The 20,344-nt window shown below is 39.5% G+C and overlaps 1 protein-coding gene across 1 annotated transcript in view; it reads right to left on the reverse strand.

Annotated features, from left to right (window-relative positions):
* The window catches only part of ITGAE (integrin subunit alpha E), a 258,148-nt gene extending 240,884 nt beyond the window's left edge, over positions 1–17,264 (reverse strand). The window contains exons 1-3 of the mRNA XM_053705219.1: positions 17,248–17,264; positions 16,288–16,402; positions 12,455–12,609 (exon numbers count right to left, since the gene is read on the reverse strand). Coding sequence (XP_053561194.1) covers positions 12,455–12,609; positions 16,288–16,402; positions 17,248–17,264 — 287 coding nt within the window. The remainder of the gene's footprint in view (positions 1–12,454; positions 12,610–16,287; positions 16,403–17,247) is intronic.
* Between the last annotated feature and the right edge of the window lie 3,080 nt (positions 17,265–20,344).

Genomic DNA, 20,344 nt, shown 5'->3' on the forward strand with positions numbered 1-20,344 from the left:
CATGTGTATTATCCTCTTTTTATTTTGTTAGCCTGTTGGGTCCAATAGCCTCCTTATCTATTCCTAATTCAAGCTCATTTGTTTAGTTGGAGGTATTCTCTTCTCATACGAAAATGCCACACAACGCCAGGAGACACTCGAAAACACCAGGTTCTGTGAAAAAAACGGTCCTGGATCATTTCACACAACCTCCCAAAGACCAGATTGAGGATTCCAATGAAGGTCTGAGTGATTCTGAATCTCTGGGGGATGGATCTCAACCTGACCATATGCCTCAAGTGAGCTCACAACACCTAATAACGGAGGCAACTCTTAAAAAAATGCTTGCAAACCAAACTATCTCCATAACCAAGGAAATTCAGCGCAATCATGCTAAACTCCGTAAAGACATCTCTGAGATAGGTGACAGAGTGGACTCTCTGGAAAGAAAACAGGACGATCTTGCCACTGACCATACAAATTTGTTGTCCTACTCGGAATCTCTTGCGGATCAAATCAGCCAGCTGGAGTTCAAACTTGCTGATGTGGAGGATAGGGCACGCAGAAACAACGTAAGGTTTAGAGGAATACCAGAGGACATCCAACCGGCAGAGATTCAAAACTTCCTGAAAGATCTCTTTATGGACCTGCTGGGACCAACAGAGGGGCTGACAGACACCATGGAAAGGGCCCACAGAGCCTTTCGACCTAGAACAGTCTCACAGGAGAAACCGAGAGATGTCATAGTCTGCTTCCACAGTTTTATCTTTAAGGACAGACTCATGCAGGCGGCCTTTCGGAAGCCGCAGACATCGGAAAGATTTAAGGACATACAACTGCTGCCCGATTTATCCGCACACACTCTGCAGCACCGGAGATACTTCCAGCCAGTTACACAGATTCTTCGCAGGGAGAGTATTAAGTACAGATGGGGTTACCCTACTAAACTAATAATCACAAAAGACAACAAATCATTCACTGTGAACTCTCTTTCTCAAGGGACTTCTCTCCTTGGCCAATGGGGACTCATGGCAGTAGACCCACGGGGACCTCCGGCTGTTCAATCTAAGCTGAGAGTCACAGCCCCCGAATGGTCTGTTAAGGAACAAAGGCCAAAGAGGATGAGAACACAGCAGCCTTCTGACGAAACCCAATTAGAGTCTCCATCCTCCTGAATATGAGCTTACCTACGTTATTTTTTGCAGGTCTAATAGGATAAAATTTGCCTACCCCTACTCTCATTACCTTGTGTTGTTATGTTAACATGTAACGGAGTAGGAGCTGTATTATCTGAAAAATTTCACTTTTTACTCATATACCCACTTTCTACTGTTTCATGTTAGACTTATGTGTTTACACTGTTCATTGCTTTCCGATGTTTCATGTTAGGCCCTTGTGTTCACCTAGTCTTATATACTACAGACATGACACGATAAAATGTTCCTACCTCTGCTCTCCCTACCTTTTGCTGATACGCTGACGCGTCACTGAGCAGGGTCTGCATTGATTGAAACTATGTGTTTACACTGTTCATTACATTCTGTCGTTTCATGTCAGACCTCTGTGTTCACCCAGTTTTATATTTCACAGGCATGATATGATAAAATGTCCTCCTCTCCAATCTCCTCACCCTTTGTTGATATTCTAAAGTGTCATGGAGTAGGATCCGCATTGACTAAAATATGCAGCCTTTGATCATATGTAACCACATTCTATTGTCTTATGTTGGCATGTATGTGTAGATTGCTTATTGTATTTACTGCTTCCTATCAGGTTCCTGTGTTCATTTTGGTCCATTATGTTTTGGTTATGCCCTCCTTGGGGCCCACAGGTTTACACTTACTTGCACCTTAGTTTACCCTCCCATTGTCTATTCACTCAGCTAGTGGAGTGGGGCTGGACCTTCCAGCTCCTCTCATACATTTGCCCTTAGCTCCCCCCCTACAGGTTAACCCACACCAGGGTTCCACCTAGGTGGACTATTTCCACCTGTGCTGTCGGTACATTTCCACCTTACATTCTGATTAACCCCCTCCCTTCCCAACCCCTACATACCTCATACCAAGACTTTAACCTAAGTTTCCCAGATATCCCTACTGCCCACCCACTCCCCTGGGCTAGTAGTGGACCATGTCCCGATTACGAGTATGCACACATAATACCAGAGGCTTAAACTCTCCCTTCAAGAGGAGCCTACTCACTTGTATGCTTAACCACCACAACCCCGATGTTGTGTTTCTGCAAGAAACGCACTGGACGTTAGACGCTCCCCATAGATTCCACTCTCGCTCATATACGACCATAGAGTGCTCTTCATTTACAAAAAAAGCTCGAGGGACTGCGGTCCTGATCCACAGGAGGGTAGCTTACGAGGAAATTGAGGTAATAAGGGACCCCCAGGCTAGATACACTATAGTAGTCTGTAAGCTTGATCATGTCACACATACCCTAGTTTCAGTATACCTTCCCAATTCCCAACAGCCTGCTTGCCTCAGAAAAATTCTGAGATTAATCGACCAACACAAACAGGGCAGAGTCATAATAGCGGGGGATTACAACATGATCTGGGACACTAAACTAGACCGCAAGACGTTATCCCCAACCAAGACCACCTCCCAACTAACTCTCCTCTCCACACGCTTTAAATCAATCATGTCTGAATTTGGATACTATGACATCTGGCGATCATTACACGCTACAGACAGGGATTTCACCCACTTCTCCCAGGTACACAAAACCTATTCTAGGTTAGATCATATCTTCTGCTCGGCGACGACCCTGGACACAGTACTCCAATCTAGTATCCCCCTCTGCTCATGGTCCGATCACGACCCAGTACTGGCGGACCTACACACCAGTGACCCCTGTCTTCATAAAAGCAGGTGGTCTCTTCCGCGCAACATCCTAGCAGACATTCCCTTCAGGGAAGAGCTACGAAGAGATCTTATAGAACTTATTCAACTTAACGACAATGGTCAGACAACTGATGATACACTCTGGGGAGCTATTAAAGCGGTATCCAGAGGCTATATCATCCGCAAGCAAGCTCGCCTTAGGAAACTGGCTGGACTTTCCTTAGCCCAAGCCCACTGCAAACTTCTGCAAGCGTCTCTGAAGTACTGACCTCTCAGATCTCAGCCGTACGTGCGCATATTAATCACCTAGAGTTGCGACGTACTCAAGAGAACCTCACAAAACTTAAGCAGTTATTTTATTATAAAGGCAATAGGGCCGATACTCTGTTAGCACACAAATTGCGTCAGCGGAATAGCACTTCTTGCATACACCAAATTTTTCACAACAACAAGACCCATAAACTCCCCTCACAGATAGGGGACTGCTTCTCAGACTACTATTCTAAACTCTACAACCTTGAGGGCACTGAAGTTAAAGCCCCCACCTCCACACAACAGATTAAAATATTTCTAGAGTCCCTAAATTTACCGTCCTTGACGACGGAACAACAAGAGTCTCTGTCCAACCCATTTACTCAGCTGGAAATTAAGCAGGTCATCCAGCACCTCAAATTCCTTAAGGCCCCCGGCCCAGATGGGTTCCCCACACAGTTCTACAAAACTTATAGTCAAGAACTGATACCGCTGCTCCTTAGGTTTTTTAATACTGCCAGGCAAGAGGGAAGTTTCAAACAAGAATTCTTGGAGGCTGAAATTATCATGATTCCCAAACCAAACAAAGACCCCTCCTATTGCCCCAACTATAGGCCCATCTCGCTTATAAACGTTGATATAAAAATCTATTCCAAACTTCTCGCCAATCGAATATGCAAACTTCTGCCTACCCTAGTCAACCCAGACCAAGTAGGATTCGTACATAATCGTGAGGGCCCGGATAACACTAGGCGCCTTATCAATATTGCTTGCGAATCGACGAGAATGAACAAGCCTTTCTCGGTTATCTCTCTGGATGCCGAGAAGGCTTTTGACAGGGTCAGATGGAGTTACCTTTGGGAGACTCTTGTCGCCTTCAAATTTCCCTCTGACATACACCTCGCGATCCAAGCTTTATACTCCAACCCCACGGCAACGGTCAGGGGGGTAGGGTTCCATTCATCTCCATTCCCCATTTTTAATGGCACAAGGCAGGGTTGCCCACTCTCTCCGCTCCTGTTTGCGCTGGCAATCGAGCCTCTAGCAGAAACAATACGTACTGACAGGGACATTGTAGGAATTACACTTTCTGGCTCCAAACACAACATCGCCTTGTTTGCGGATGATGTGACGGTGTTTTCTGCAGATCCGCTTCGCACAATCCCTAGACTTCTGAAAATCCTTGAGGCCTTTGGCTCCCTTTCCTTCTACAAGCTAAACACCCCCAAAACAGAAATTTACTTGTGGGGTTTTCCCCAAAAATATGTCACAGCCCTCCAAAGACAATTTGACTTCAAGTGGTCTAGCAAAGGGATTACCCACTTTGGAGTTCAAATTTCTAATGACTTGAAACAGATGGTTAAGGACAACTATATACCCCTCTTGGCGGACCTGAGAGCGTTAAAACATGTTTGGGATCATAAGAACATCTCTTGGATGGGCCGTATAGCGTCCCTTAAGATGTCGTTCCTCCCTCGGCTCACCTATATATTTAGATGCCTTCCAATTAGAATACCCACTCACCTTTTGCTACAGTTTCAAAGTGAGTGTACAAAATTTATTTGGCAAAACAAAACTCCTAGAATAGCTCATAAAACCCTGCAGTTCTCTGTCCAGCTTGGGGGTCTGGCTTCCCCATCCATAGTAAAGTACTACGAGGGTGCCATGCTCACGCACATCTCCCAGTGGGGAGTGCTTCACTCACAAGACAGGTGGAGAGACATTGAACAAGCCTCATTACCGTTTGATATATACCTAAAAGATCTAATCTGGACCCCGGTCCATAGCCGCAGAACCCTAAAGATACATAACTCTGTAGTTTTGGAATGCCTGGCAATCTGGGATAAGATCCGGCACTGTAAACTAATTGCGCCGCACCCCTCCCCGATCACCTCTATCCCAGGCCTCTTTACAGGTCTCGCAGAAACACACCCCAATACGTGGGCTAGGTTGGGGGTAAAACAAGTTTCAGACTTTTGGTCAGTGACTAGTGACGATGGATATCTCTCATTGTCTAAGGACAGACCAGGCGAAGACATCCCGCCCTACCTCCTATTCGAGTTCACTAGGATCAAGAGTTTCCTCTCTAGCTGGGGATTTTTTCCCTCTGCTCCACGTCAGCTTACCCCATGGGAGTCTGTATGGAAAGGAGGACGTAGACTCCACAAACCTCTTTCGAGACATTATAGTCTGCTGGACGGTACTGTGCCCCCAGACTTGGCCCGCACTTGCGTAAGTGGGACAATATTCTTCACTCTCGAATCTCGGCTAATGCTTGGCAGGGGTCCCTCACCTTAACCAAAAAATCATTACATTGTGTGACAATGTTCGAAACCTATTATAAAGTTATTTCCCAATGGTACCTGGTCCCCGCGCGGCTATCTAAGATGTTTCCGACATCTTCTCCGCAATGCTGGAGGGAATGTGGCTCCCACGGAAATATGCTTCACGTATGGTGGGAATGTCCTAGGTTGACTCCCCTGTGGAACACATGCTTCCGTACTCTGTCTGCTCTTAGGATTCAGCTACCAAAAAACCCTGCCACTGCACTTCTACACCTAAACTTGCAGGCCCTTCCTAAACATCAGCAGATTCTCTGCGTTTATCTCCTGTCATCAGTTAAAACCAATATTGCCAGACACTGGAAGAAAACATCCCCCCCTTGTTGGCCTGATATTCTCAAAACAATGGCTTACTTACACGCTATGGAAAAGGACATATTCTATAGTTTGGACAGAAGTGACCTTTTTGAAATGGTTTGGGCTGACTGGACAGACACACATGACACCACATGGCTTCCCCAGGTTAGAGTATAAGAATCCACGTTTCGTACGCCTCAGGCTATCCCCGGCAGGAATCCCCCCCCCCCCCCCTCTCCCATCCTCATAGATGAACCCTTCCCCCACCCCCCCCCCCCACTCTCTTACCCTTCTTTGACAACTGTTTGGAAATGTACCGACTTCTATCTTTGAAACTTGAATGTCTCAGCTGTAATTCTTCCATAATACTTTTCTACATGTTATGCACTGAAATATGCAGGGGTCCTGCGAGTCCCCATTTATTGTTATATATTGTTCAAAATTAATAAAAACTATTTTGAAAAAAAAAAAAAAAAGATCTATAAGAGGCCGCATTAGGGAGCATCTATGCAATATTGAAAATGGCATTGAAGATACCCACTTATACCAACATTTTAAAACTGTGCATAAAGGAAATGTGAGAGATATGTTACATTGGAGGAACCAGAGGGTCAAAGGGCACTGGAGAGGAGGCAATATAGAGAATAAACTCTTAATAAAAGAAGCAGAGTTAATTTACATGTTTGTCACCTTATTTCCTTTCCGAATAAAAATTCCTATAACATTTGCACATTATATGTATTTTTATAACACTTTTTACCTTGTTTTTAGCCTCTTGTCACCCATTACAGATCTATTTTACACAGGGCACATCTGTATCCCCTCTGATGACACATTATTTATATATTTATATATCTATTAATTCACATAATAATTATTTTTTTCAAGTTCATCTTTTAACACGCAACCTTTTGCATATATTAATACCCACTATTAGATATATTTCTCCTATTTTCCTATGCTAAATACCGCAATGTTCATATAAGAAGGATAGCCTTTTGTTTCATAATATTAAATCTTTCACATTATGCACTTACATGGACTGTGTGCGATGATAAATGTATAAACAAGAAGAAGAGATATTATTGCATAACACCTTGAGTTGGGGGACAACATTATATGGAATATTTCAATCGAATCAAGCAAAGCCTAATATAAAGATACCACCTTAGGAACCGCATTTAAAATACAACCTTAAACTCAAATAATTAAATTAGAACCAATAAGGAGAAAGCATGACCTTTTAATATGAATGTTTGAATAAGCCACACTTATCTTGATAAAGCCCTCCTGTAGGGCGAAACACGTCGAAAGCTGTGGCTTTTATTCACCTTAGAAACTTGTATACTACTATCTTTTAAGAGACGTTTTAACCCGGGTTATTTTGCTCGTATAACATTTCACTCAAGTCTGTGGCCTGCGTGCGAGGCACTAAGTGCAGGTGAAGATTACTGACCATTCCCATAGAGAAAATTGTATAATTTTGCTCCCTCCCTGATTTGCAACATTGGTATATCGTAAAAAATATGGCTGGAGTGTTGGGCAAAGACAAACCTCCTGAGTGTCACCCGTGACGTCAGACGCTAAAATCACAAGGGGTGAACTTGTGGTTGTGAGTATACTTCCAGCCGAACGATACAGACCAACTCCTCAGGGACATAGGAACTAAGGTATGAACTAAGTAACTGGATCTTTCTACCGGATTATACGGACACAGGTAACCTTATTCCAAATACTGACATCGATAAGATTACTACATTCTCCAAGGTGGGATTGTGAAAAAGAAAAAATCCTTTTTTGGTTCTATATTTATGTGGCCTTGTCAGAAAGACTTTTATTGAGCTGTACACAAATACATGTGACTCTGTCAGAAAGACTTGCATTAGCGATACACAAATACAAGTGGCTGTATTAAAAGGTCTTTCATTTGTGGTACACAAATTATTATTGTGCATATACTTGTACTGAACTGCATCAAGTCAACAGAACAAGCTGAATTGTTTAACTCAGTAACGAAATTGTTACTTGCATAGTCAAGCTTATATTTTGCTGCTAATTTTATATTTCTCTGTTACATATTGGATTCCTGTGTTACACACACACATAAGGGAGACGTTCCTGTATTTTATTGTTCTAAGCGAATTTTCATTTTTCACATATATCTTGCTCTATATCTAAGAGATATTTTACATTAAAAACATATATATTTTATCGTTTCCAACCATTTGTAAGGTGTTTGATATTTAGACCCTAGCGCTTTACTGAACCCCCTCTATTTATATGTTCGATGCTGCCAGATATCCCGTTGATTTCTATGGTTGAAAACCAGTAACGTTTACACCTAACACCCTAACATAAACCCCAAGTCTAAACACCCCTAATCTGCCGCCCCAACATCGCAGTCACCTACATAATGTTATTAACCCCTAGTCCGCCGCTCCCGGACCCCGCCACAACCTAAATAAAGTTATTAACCCCTATCCCACCACTCCCGGACCCTGCCGAAACTAAATAAAGTTATTAACCTCTAAACCTCTGGCCTCCCTCATCACTACCATTAACTAAACCTATTAACCCCTAAACCGCCAGCCCCCCACATCACCATAAACTAAATTAAGCTATTAACCCCTAAGCTATTAACCCGCTAACTTTACATTAAAATTACAACATCCCTATCTTATAATAAAGTAAAACTTACCTGTAGAATTAAAATAAACTATATTAAACTATTAATTAACCTACCCTAACTATTATACTAAAATTACATTAAACTAGCTTTTTGCCAGCTTTTTCATAAATATGGAGATCGTATTCAGATCTGTGGCCGCGATATTAGGCGAGCGTATTGGTGCCAGCGAATGCAGCATAGTTGAGGCTTTGATAAATATCCCCCGTTAAGATGACTAAGGTGTAGACTGTCCCTTTAATATAGGCACCCAGAAATATGTCATATCTCTTTTTGCAGATGACATGCTTTTTTCACTTACGGATCCTGAAAAATCAATTCCACAATTACTGTCAGAATTTGATTTCTTCCACACCTTATCTAATTTTATTATTAATATGACTAAATCAGAAATATTAAATATAAACCTGAACGAAGTTTCCCTAGCAAATATATTTGCTAGCCAATGGCTAGTGGAAATTTTGAGCCCTGTAAATATATATATATATACAGGGAGTGCAGAATTATTAGGCAAGTTGTATTTTTGAGGATTAATTTTATTATTGAACAACAACCATGTTCTCAATGAACGCAAAAAACTCATTAATATCAAAGCTGAATAGTTTTGGAAGTAGTTTTTAGTTTGTTTTTAGTTATAGCTATTTTAGGGGGATATCTGTGTGTGCAGGTGACTATTACTGTGCATAATTATTAGGCAACTTAACAAAAAACAAATATATACCCATTTCAATTATTTATTTTTACCAGTGAAACCAATATAACATCTCAACATTCACAAATATACATTTCTGACATTCAAAAACAAAACAAAAACAAATCAGTGACCAATATAGCCACCTTTCTTTGCAAGGACACTCAAAAGCCTGCCATCCATGGATTCTGTCAGTGTTTTGATCTGTTCACCATCAACATTGCGTGCAGCAGCAACCACAGCCTCCCAGACACTGTTCAGAGAGGTGTACTGTTTTCCCTCCTTGTAAATCTCACATTTGATGATGGACCACAGGTTCTCAATGGGGTTCAGATCAGGTGAACAAGGAGGCCATGTCATTAGATTTTCTTCTTTTATACCCTTTCTTGCCAGCCACGCTGTGGAGTACTTGGACGCGTGTGATGGAGCATTGTCCTGCATGAAAATCATGTTTTTCTTGAAGGATGCAGACTTCTTCCTGTACCACTGCTTGAAGAAGGTGTCTTCCAGAAACTGGCAGTAGGACTGGGAGTTGAGCTTGACTCCATCCTCAACCCGAAAAGGCCCCACAAGCTCATCTTTGATGATACCAGCCCAAACCAGTACTCCACCTCCACCTTGCTTGGGTCTGAGTCGGACTGGAGCTCTCTGCCCTTTACCAATCCAGCCACGGGCCCATCCATCTGGCCCATCAAGACTCACTCTCATTTCATCAGTCCATAAAACCTTAGAAAAATCAGTCTTGAGATATTTCTTGGCCCAGTCTTGACGTTTCAGCTTGTGTGTCTTGTTCAGTGGTGGTCGTCTTTCAGCCTTTCTTACCTTGGCCATGTCTCTGAGTATTGCACACCTTGTGCTTTTGGGCACTCCAGTGATGTTGCAGCTCTGAAATATGGCCAAACTGGTGGCAAGTGGCATCTTGGCAGCTGCACGCTTGACTTTTCTCAGTTCATGGGCAGTTATTTTGCGCCTTGGTTTTTCCACACGCTTCTTGCGACCCTGTTGACTATTTTGAATGAAACGCTTGATTGTTCGATGATCACGCTTCAGAAGCTTTACAATTTTAAGAGTGCTGCATCCCTCTGCAAGATATCTCACTATTTTTGACTTTTCTGAGCCTGTCAAGTCCTTCTTTTGACCCATTTTGAAAAAAGGAAAGGGAGTTGCCTAATAATTATGCACACCTGATATAGGGTGTTGATGTCATTAGACCACACCCCTTCTCATTACAGAGATGCACATCATCTAATATGCTTAATTGGTAGTAGGCTTTCGAGCCTATACAGCTTGGAGTAAGACAACATGCATAAAGAGGATGATGTGGTCAAAATACTCATTTGCCTAATAATTCTGCACTCCCTGTATATACAGTAAATAAATAAATAAATAAATAAATATATATATATATATATATATATATATATATATATATATATATATATACATATATAAACACAGACACAGAGAAGCACACTCACAGGAATGAACAACCAGCTCAATAACTTGTTAGCCTGTTCTATGGCAAATTACCACCTGGGTGCAGCTTCGTTTTAGCCCAGTAATGCTTTTCACAGAGTAGAACTTTCCTGTAGTATATCAGTCTGATCTCGCCTATTACTGTCTGTGCAGAGCCAAAATACCAGGCAATTCTTCTCTAAACAAGGAACACGGCAACCCCAGACAATCGTTTCGGCCTTCATTGGGCCTCGTCAGTGAGGTGTAGCCATATTCCTCTAATATATGTATATGTGTATACATGTGTATTTATGTGTTTATATGTGTATATATATATATATATGTATGTAGATATCTAAAAAGACAAGCGCACAGAGACACCTCTCATAGTGCAGATCAATTGGATTTATTTACACAAACATTTAAAATACAAGATAAGCTGTGGAAGGTATTCCTTACTCACAAATATGACCTCAATCGAAATGAGGTAAGATAAGGCAATTGGATACTCAAAGTGTCCCCACTTGTGGCCTGGAAAGCGCTGGGCTGTAAAGGCAGTCCTCAAATCTCAATTCCGTAGATGAGGCTTTATATTATTCTTTCCGGTAATAGTGGTCACAGTTCCTCATATGCCAGCAGCAATTGTACAGGAAGTAAATGGGACTCCCAATAGCCTCTTTCTATAAACCTGTCTGTTAAATCCTTAAAATGTTTAGAGTAACTCTGTTTACTCATGCAATTCCTTTTAACCCTGATGTACTGGCTTTTGGGGATAGATTTGATAATGTGTTTAGGATGGCATGATTTGGCATTCAGAATGGTATTACCCGCTATCTCCTTTCGAAATAGCTCAACTTCAATACAAGATTTTTCAATATTAGAACAAAGTCTAATGTCTAAAAAAGACATAGAAGTCATACTATGCTCCATCGTAAATTTTAGATTCATGGTATTACTCTAAAGATAGATCAAAAATGACTCAATAAGGTTAACAGGTCCCTTCCAAATCAACAGAATATTGTCAATATATTGACCGTAAAAATAAATATATTCCACCAACCCAAATACAGGTTGGCATAGGAGGGGGCAAATTTTGTCCCCATAGCTGTCCCATGTCCCTGGAGATAGAAATCCCTCTCAAAGAGGAAAAAAATTATGTGTTAATAGATATTCAACAGAGACTTTAATAAATTGTTTCAAATTCTCATTATACCTAGAGTGGCTCTCAAGAAAAAAATTCAATGGCTTGAATGCCCTTATCATGTTTAATGTGGGAAATGCTCTCACTTTCCCCTTGGCAAAAATGGCTGTTTAACAAAATATATGCAGCCCCTAAATCTTTAAAGGGACAGTCAACACCAGAATTTTTGTTGTTTAAAAAGAAAGATAATCCCTTTATTACCCATTCCCCAGTTTTGCATAACCAACACCGTTATAGAAATACACTATTTACCTCTGTAATTACCTTGTATCTATGCTTCTGTAAACTGCCCCCTTATTTCAGTTCTTTTGACAGACTTGCATTTTAGCCAATCGGTGCTCACTCCAGGGTAACTTCACGTGCATGAGCTCAATGTTATCTATATGAAACACATGAACTGATGCCCTCTAGTGGTCAAAATGCATTCAGATTTGAGGCAGTCTTTAAGGTCTAAGAAATTAGCATATGAACCTCCTAGATTTAGCTTTCAACTAAGAATACCAAGAGAACAAAGCAAAATTGGTGATGAAAGTAAATTGGAAAGTTGTTTAAAATTACATGCCCTATTTAAATCATGAAAGTTTTTTTTGGACTTGACTGTCTCTTTAGACATGCTGAATTTAAAAATGCATTGGAATAAATCATAATACAATCATATACCATACAAAAGAGTAAATAACAGTGGACGTTACTCACAGTACATGCTGAAGTGCAGAAGCAGTTTTTGTAACATTTCCCAATTGCTTAATTTGTTGAACTTTTTCTAAAGCTGCGTTGGGGTTATCACGACTTATCTGCAGGTCAAATTCTGTTCTGATTTCGTCTCCATACTGCACCACAGCAAATTCACACTAGCAAGAGACATGTGTCAATAAACAACAAGGGATAACAGCAGAACCTCATTGGTTAATTACTTTAAAAATAGAATTTCTGGAAATAATTTATAAAAAGTAGATAAACTAGAGAGACCCCGACCTATGATGAGAAAGGACGGCAGGGGTTCATTGTTGCTACAATCATAGAAGAGGATAAATTGGGCCATTTAACTACACACACAAAAAAATAGCAATAACATATGTGTAATGCAATAACGTGTAATGCAGCCTCAGACATGAAGCTGTAATAAGGAACATGCACATACAGCTCTAATATGTGCCAACAATTATAAACTAGTCTTTTACTACATCTAAATATTATTAGATACTTCTATTAGAGATAACATTGGGGACCATCTGGGCCGCAATATTGTTTGCTGCTCAAGCTTCTGAAAAATATCTACTCAAAATTGTTCCTATGGACAACATCCATGAAAAAAATGATAGATTTGTTATCTACTATTGAACCTCTACCAAACATGCCTATTGTCTGTGTGTTTACAATCGGCATTGATGTTACGGAACTATTTTTGAGGTTGAGACCTGCAGCCCCCCCCCCACCAGCAGTGCGCCCTTTGGTTCCTGCTGCTACACAGTGCCAAATGTGTGCTACATACTTTGGGTTAGATTACAAGTGGCTCAGTAAGGTTAGCGCACACACCACAGAGCGCAATCAAAATTTGTCAGGTTAACGTGAATGATGACCTCACATAAAGGGTTAGGGCTTAAAAAAAAAAAAGTGCGCCAAACACAAAATAAATACATTAAAATAACGTATTACACTCATATAAACACTATCTAATGAAAATTATCCATATAATATTAATTTAAAAAGTTATATGTGTGTGTGTGGTTAAATATGTGTATGTGGGTACGTATACATGTGTGTTTATTTATATATTTATATACACTTTGGAGCCCTTTCCACTCAAAACCTTAAAACTTTAAAATATACTTTTATTCAGTATTAAAGGGATAGTAAAGTCCAAATTAAACTTTCGTGATTCAGATAGGGCATGTCATTTTGAACAACTTTCTAATTTACTTTTATCGTCAAATTTTCTTTGTTCTTTTGTTATTCTTAGTTGAAGGCTAATACTAGGTAATCTCATATGCTAATTTCTAAGCCCTTGAAGGCCGTCTCTAATTTAAATGCATTTGAAAGTTTTTTTCACAGCTAGAGGGCGTTAGTTCATGTGTTTCATATAGATAACATTGTGCTCATGCACGTGAAGTTATTTAAGAGTCAGCACTAATTGCCTGAAATTAAAGTCTGTCAAAAGATCTGAGATAAGGAGGAAGTCAACAGATGCTTAGATACAAGGTAATTACAGAGGTAAACAGTATATTTCTTTAACAGTGTTGGTTATGCAAAACTGGGGAATGGTAAATAAAGTGATTATCTATCTTTTTAAACAATAAAATTTTTGGTGTTTACTATCCCTTTAATATTCAATAATGTGTTTTTTTCTCTGTATTTATTGTGAATATTTTGCATTCCGATGTTTTTTACATAGGGGAAATATTATTTATATTTTAAATATATATGCTGTATATATATATATACACACACATATATATATATATATATATATTTATACAAAACACGAAAGAGGACTGCACTCTCAGACCGGAGCGGGTACACATCCCATGACCCTGCAACATGCTCAGCCCTGGGTGCTATGTATTTTATTTGCCCAAAACTGGGGTAGGTTGATTTACTCATATATAACAGTAGCGCAATCGGTTACCCACCCTAGTGGTAGCCCATTTCCCCGTAATAAGATTTTTTTTTCTAGTTCCTACTTCATATATATCTTTATGAAGACATATAAGCCTGAATGCTGAGGACTCATAAAGCTTTGAGATCTGTTTATGTACTGGACTTTTAGGGGCCGGTTTAAAAATGTTCGGGCAGACATGATCCGCTGTAGCGGATCATGTACGCTGCATATCGATAAATGCCGACAGCATACACTGTCGTCATTTATCATTGTACAAGCATTTCTAGTGAAATGCTTGTGCAATGCTGCCCCCTGCACATTCCCAGCCAATCAGCCGCTAGCAGGGGGTGTCAATTAACTTGATCGTATCTGATCGGGCAGATTGCTGTCCGCCGCCTCAGAGGTGGCGGACGAGTTAAGGAGCAGTGGTCTTAAGACCGCTGCTTCTTAACTCCTGTTTCTGGTGAGCCTGAAGGCTCGCGCGGAAACAGGTGCATACGGGGCATGATAAATCGGCCCCCATATGTGACACTAGTCTTTTCACTTACGTGTGAGGTGGATGTCCGTCTTTTCTATGTCTATTAATATCAATATCCCTTGTATACCTAAATTTAAGATGGTCCAATTATTTCTGGCTAGATATGCATGTCTACTATCAACATATTACAGTATACGGATCTGTGGCCAATCCTCAAATCTGTCAGTACATTTACCATTTCTATAGTTATGTTTTAACTCATGTTAAGCTTATTCATTTCAAGTAATCCTACTGTGACATGGTGTAATTTTGCAGTTACTATATACAGAAATGTTACATGTACAACGTAAACAATGTAAACATGTAAAGAGTGTAGCATTATATTGTGTGCAGCATTTCCCCCTATGCCTATAGGTTGCAATGTGTGTTTTGTATTCTCTGTTCCGAGGGAGCACCAGGTGAATTTTAGTTCTCTGACCCATGACTTCTTTTGTACACTCTTATGACATTAGACAGGTAACTTCTCAATAACTAGCTGCCTCAATCCTTGAAATGCTGCTTTAGCTGATTGTATGATGCTGTTAACAATTTATAAGCTTAGTCTATTCATTATCACAGCCTATTTTCATGCTTATTGTCATATTTCCAGATTGGCCTTATACTTCTCTATATTTTCCCTCTAGAACTCCCCTCTGAGGTATCATTATGCAATTGTTGACCAATGGTTACCCAATTTTTCTTCACTGAGAATATCTGAATATTATGTTTAATGTGAACAGGAGGCAATAATGTTCAAGAAAAAATCCCCTTAGTATTTTCCTCTACATTATTGTAGTTTTTTGTTGGTCCAAGAGTCTCCATATTCTTTTTTCAAGAGTAGGGGACATATCTAAACATTGTGTTTTATTGTGTATAAGGAATAATAGCACTCAAATAATCAGTAATATATGATATTTACATTATTTTATGTTTCTTTATGTGGTTTTAAACTTTCTGCAATTGTACCATAATCTTGCTGCACATGCAGCTGCTTATAAATCAACATATTAAAAAAAGCAAAACACATATTTATGTCTGACAGCTAAATATTTTTCAGTAACAATGGGTGAATAAAAGCTCTAGCTGAGAGTAGAAAGCCCCAGACTTAGGTAAGGTTGCAGGGTAGCCTCTATCTGCTGTTCTCCTCTATAGAAGGATAATTTGATCTGTGGTCACCCCAAGTTTCCAAAATGCAAATTGTAATCCACTTATTTCTACGGCTACAAAAACAGGGTCACACATTTTTTAGTTTTGCTTCTTTCCCTGGGTGCTGCAAACCCTAGTGGAAAGGACTGCATACATCCCTTTACTGTTTAAAGCACCACTCTTGTTGTAGAAACATTTATATCCATTTCAATTCATATTCTATATTAATATTTTTTGAGTCTACATAACTATTAAAACCAAACAAACCTCTAAGCATTTCTGCCAGATCTCTTTCATCATGTTAGAAATAAAATCTTTTGCCCTTTGGAAGTCTTTGGGTTCTATACTGCCAGAGCCATCCAAAACAATTGCGATCTCTGTACTTGATGCATCTAAAAAGGATTTAAAAGATGAATATGCAGACTTTATTTAAAACAGCTGTTTCTAAAGAAGAAGCTTGATTTCTATTTTCTAAATGTATTATGCTAAATCTACTGAGCAGTGTTGAATATCATTACAAATAAGGCTGCATTAAATATTTATCCATAGATCTCTCTAGAGATGGAAAATATATCCAATCCTGATTTTACTAAAACAGCAAAGTCTCCTTATGTCATAGTAAACAGAATAAGACTGGCAAAGACACAATGGGCTTGATTACGAGTGGAGTATTTTGCACTCCCGCTAGCGTTTTAACTCCACTAGAAGTAAGCACAAGCGCTAACCCAACACGCACAAAAAGCCAAACTTAGGATATCACGACCGTTTTAACATATTCCCCTATAGACTTCAACACCCAGGAAGTTGAGCAAACTTGATTGCAGATTCTCAGATGCGCTAACCCGAAATGAAATATTTCACATTCCGGTGTTCTTCACATAGCAGAATATGTAATATTTATTCTTAAATACACACATATATATATAACATTTTTGGTATATATATATATCAAGAAGAAGATTGGGCGAGAGTGCTCTCTAGCACACAAAAAGTAAGCATAAAGCTACAGGTGAACTTTTTTTTTTTTTTTATGTAAATGTTTAACAAATATTCAGTATTTATTTTGTTTTAAACAAAATGAATGCTGAATAGTGCAACCAACAAATATTCAGGGAAACTAATTTCCCCAAAGCTTCATTACAAAATATATATTTTAAAATAAAAGAAAATTTCTTCTATGTAAAGAACATAGGAATTTAAAGTATTTCTAACTCACTTCTGGTTTACCGCAGTTGGTCTAACATGGTGTTGGGTTAGCACATGAGCAATAACTGTTAATATTTTTTTACAGCACCCCATAGAAGTCTATGGGGAGAAGAAGTTAGCACGGATGCGGTATCGGAAGTCCTGAAATTAGCGCACATCGATCTTACGTAATACACGCTCTAAATCAGACGCGAGAAATGTTTACTTTGAGTGCAGTTAGCGGGTGAGCAAAAAAGTTATTTAGCGCACCACTTGTAATCCGTCCCATAGCACCTCACACAGTCCAGTCATTTTATTGCTGAATAGTACATACCGAACAGAGATCTAATCTGTTACTGCCACAGCACATACTTACCTACTTGGGCCCTAAGAGCTCATGTGATCACTGGTGTCTGGAGTAATGCATGATTCATATATGATCCCCCATTGAAATAATGTACTCTCCTACTTTTAGCCCAGCAAATAAAGGTGATGATACCACCTGCAGTGATAGCTATAATGTTAAGGGCAACACTGGACATGGCATTATTTACTTCTGTCCAACTCAGACATCCATTTTCTATATAGCAGTGATTCCCAACTCCAGTCCTCAGGACCCTTAACAGGCCAGATATTCATTATATCCTAACTGGAGCACAGGTGAAATAATCAGTGACCTGATTATTTCACCTGTGCTCTAGTTAAGCTATTATGAATATCTGGCCTGTTAAGGGTCCTGAGAACTGGATTTGGGAAACACTGCTATATAGAATGAACATGCACCTTGCTCAGGGTGAGCATATGCCCCAGATACTAGAATGGCGTATTTATACAGATAGCCAAAAGCCAAAATGTTGCCCCATGCACAAAACAAACAAATATCTACCATAAAGGCATCTTAAAGGGGCATTACTCACTAAATACATTTCATGCACCCCCACCCCCACCACCTCTAATTATGGGTGCCACCAATCTGGAACCTAGATTACATTGCGGGTATCTGAAGGAGAGTTCCCGCACATGTGCAAACATCAGCACTGGAATTCAGGTAAAGATAGATTTCAACATGGTGGCATCCATGACTAGAGGGAGGCAGGAAATAACCTCAATACTATACTTAGTATTTATTGTTTAATGTTCCTTTAAACACAGGCCTAGTGTGCCTATTAATAAGTATCCACAGATACTTATATACTGACCATAACCTACCTTCTTCGTCCTCCTCTATCACATTGTTGTTGTTGTTTATGTTGCCCTGACCAGCTTTGCTTGAGTTAAGTGTGTCCACAGTATAATCTCCACCTGATAGGAAGAGGTTAAGGGTAAGAAAATATAGAATATATTTATATCATTGTTGGGAGACACTGATTTTAGAAAGACACCAGCTGGTGGTGTTTTTACAGCCTGGTTCTTCACTAGTTTTAAGATTCAGGTTAATGTAGATAAAAGGAATAAATATAGAAATAAAGGACTGGTCATGCTGAAACTTATCCAATGTGTGTTGCAATCTAATTATAAACAAATTATCATTTAAAATTAGATGTATAATTATCTATGCAAATGTATGCAAATGAGCATGGCTGGTATTGTTCCCCAAAAAGATGGCAACCCTAGTGCTATATCCAGTTCTTCTTCATTACTGAACATCATCCTGTACCTTTATTCATTTAAAATAGCTGCTGGGTCAGTGGACAAGTCTTTGAGAATATAAAGCCTGTAACAGTGATTACACGGAGCAGGTTTGCTTTGCAGTTTTTTTCATGCATACAGGGGCTAAATGATAACCTGCTTCTTTTAATCTTCGTTCACCAAACTCTCCCATTTTGTACAAGCACTGCACATTTAAATTTAACATTTTCCCTAAAAATCCAGCATCAATTTTTCACTCAAAAATATATTGAGGTATGTACAAGGTATTAGGACTGAAAGTAAAGGCATTTGTTTAAATCTGTAAATTACCAAGACAGTGACTGATTTTATTAAGGTAAATGATGCACGACTAGATTAAATACTATTGCATTTGTTATATACATGGTCACAAAGCTTGTCTTCCTCATTTGTTTGTTTGCTTATACCTTCCCATTGTTTTATAAGAGAATATTGAACATGACGTTAAAGTTACATAAAAGTAAGTTTTTTTTTTATATATATACATAAATATCATTATCAACAGTCATGTCATCAGCCATTTAAACTGTTATTTTGTTAGCATACTTTGCCCAGTTTTGCAATACAGGGACACATCTCTTAAAAAATCCTCTTGAGTATGTTTTCGTATCTCCTCTACTGCGTCAATTAGCAATATATATTTGCTCCTTCACTGATCAATACAATAATTATAAAGCAGGTAGTTTAATCCTGTATGAAGCACTCAGGAGGAAAAGTTATATTGTACAGTCCTGGCCAAAAGTTTTGAGAATGACTCAAATATAGATTTTCACAAAGTCTGCTGCCTCAGTTTTTATTACGGCAATTTACATATACTCCAGAATGTTATGAAGAGTGATCAGATCAATTCTGATCTTTGCCATGAAAATGAACTTAATACCAAAAAAAAAACATTTCCACTGCATTTCAGCCGTGCCACAAAAGGATCAGCTGACATCATGTGTCTGTGTTGACGAGGACAAGGCTGGAGACCACTCTATCATGATGATTGAGTTAGAATAACAGACTGGAAGCTTTAAAAGGAGGGTGGTGCTTGAAATCATTGTTCATCCTCTGTTAACCATGGTTACCTGCAAGGAAACATGCGCAGTCATCATTACTTTGCACAAAAAGGGATTCACAGGCAATGATATTGCTGCTACTAAGATTGCACCTAAATCAATGATTTATCGGATTTTAATTGTTGTGAAGAAGGCTTTAGGGGACCCAGGCACCCAGCAAGCACCAGGACCGTCTCTTAAAGTTGATTCAGCTGCGGGATTGGGGCACCACCAGTTCAGAGCTTGCTCAGGAACAGCAGCAGGCATCTGCACGCACAGTCAGACGAAGACATTTGGAGGATGGCCTGGCGTCAAGAAGGGCAGCAAAGAAGCCACTTCTCTCCAGGAAAAACATCAGGGACAGACTGATATTCTGCAAAAGGTACAGGGATTGGACTGCTGATTACTGGGGTAAGACCTTAATCCCATTG

Source organism: Bombina bombina, chromosome 3 (assembly GCF_027579735.1).
Source record: "Bombina bombina isolate aBomBom1 chromosome 3, aBomBom1.pri, whole genome shotgun sequence".
Lineage (NCBI taxonomy): Eukaryota > Metazoa > Chordata > Amphibia > Anura > Bombinatoridae > Bombina > Bombina bombina.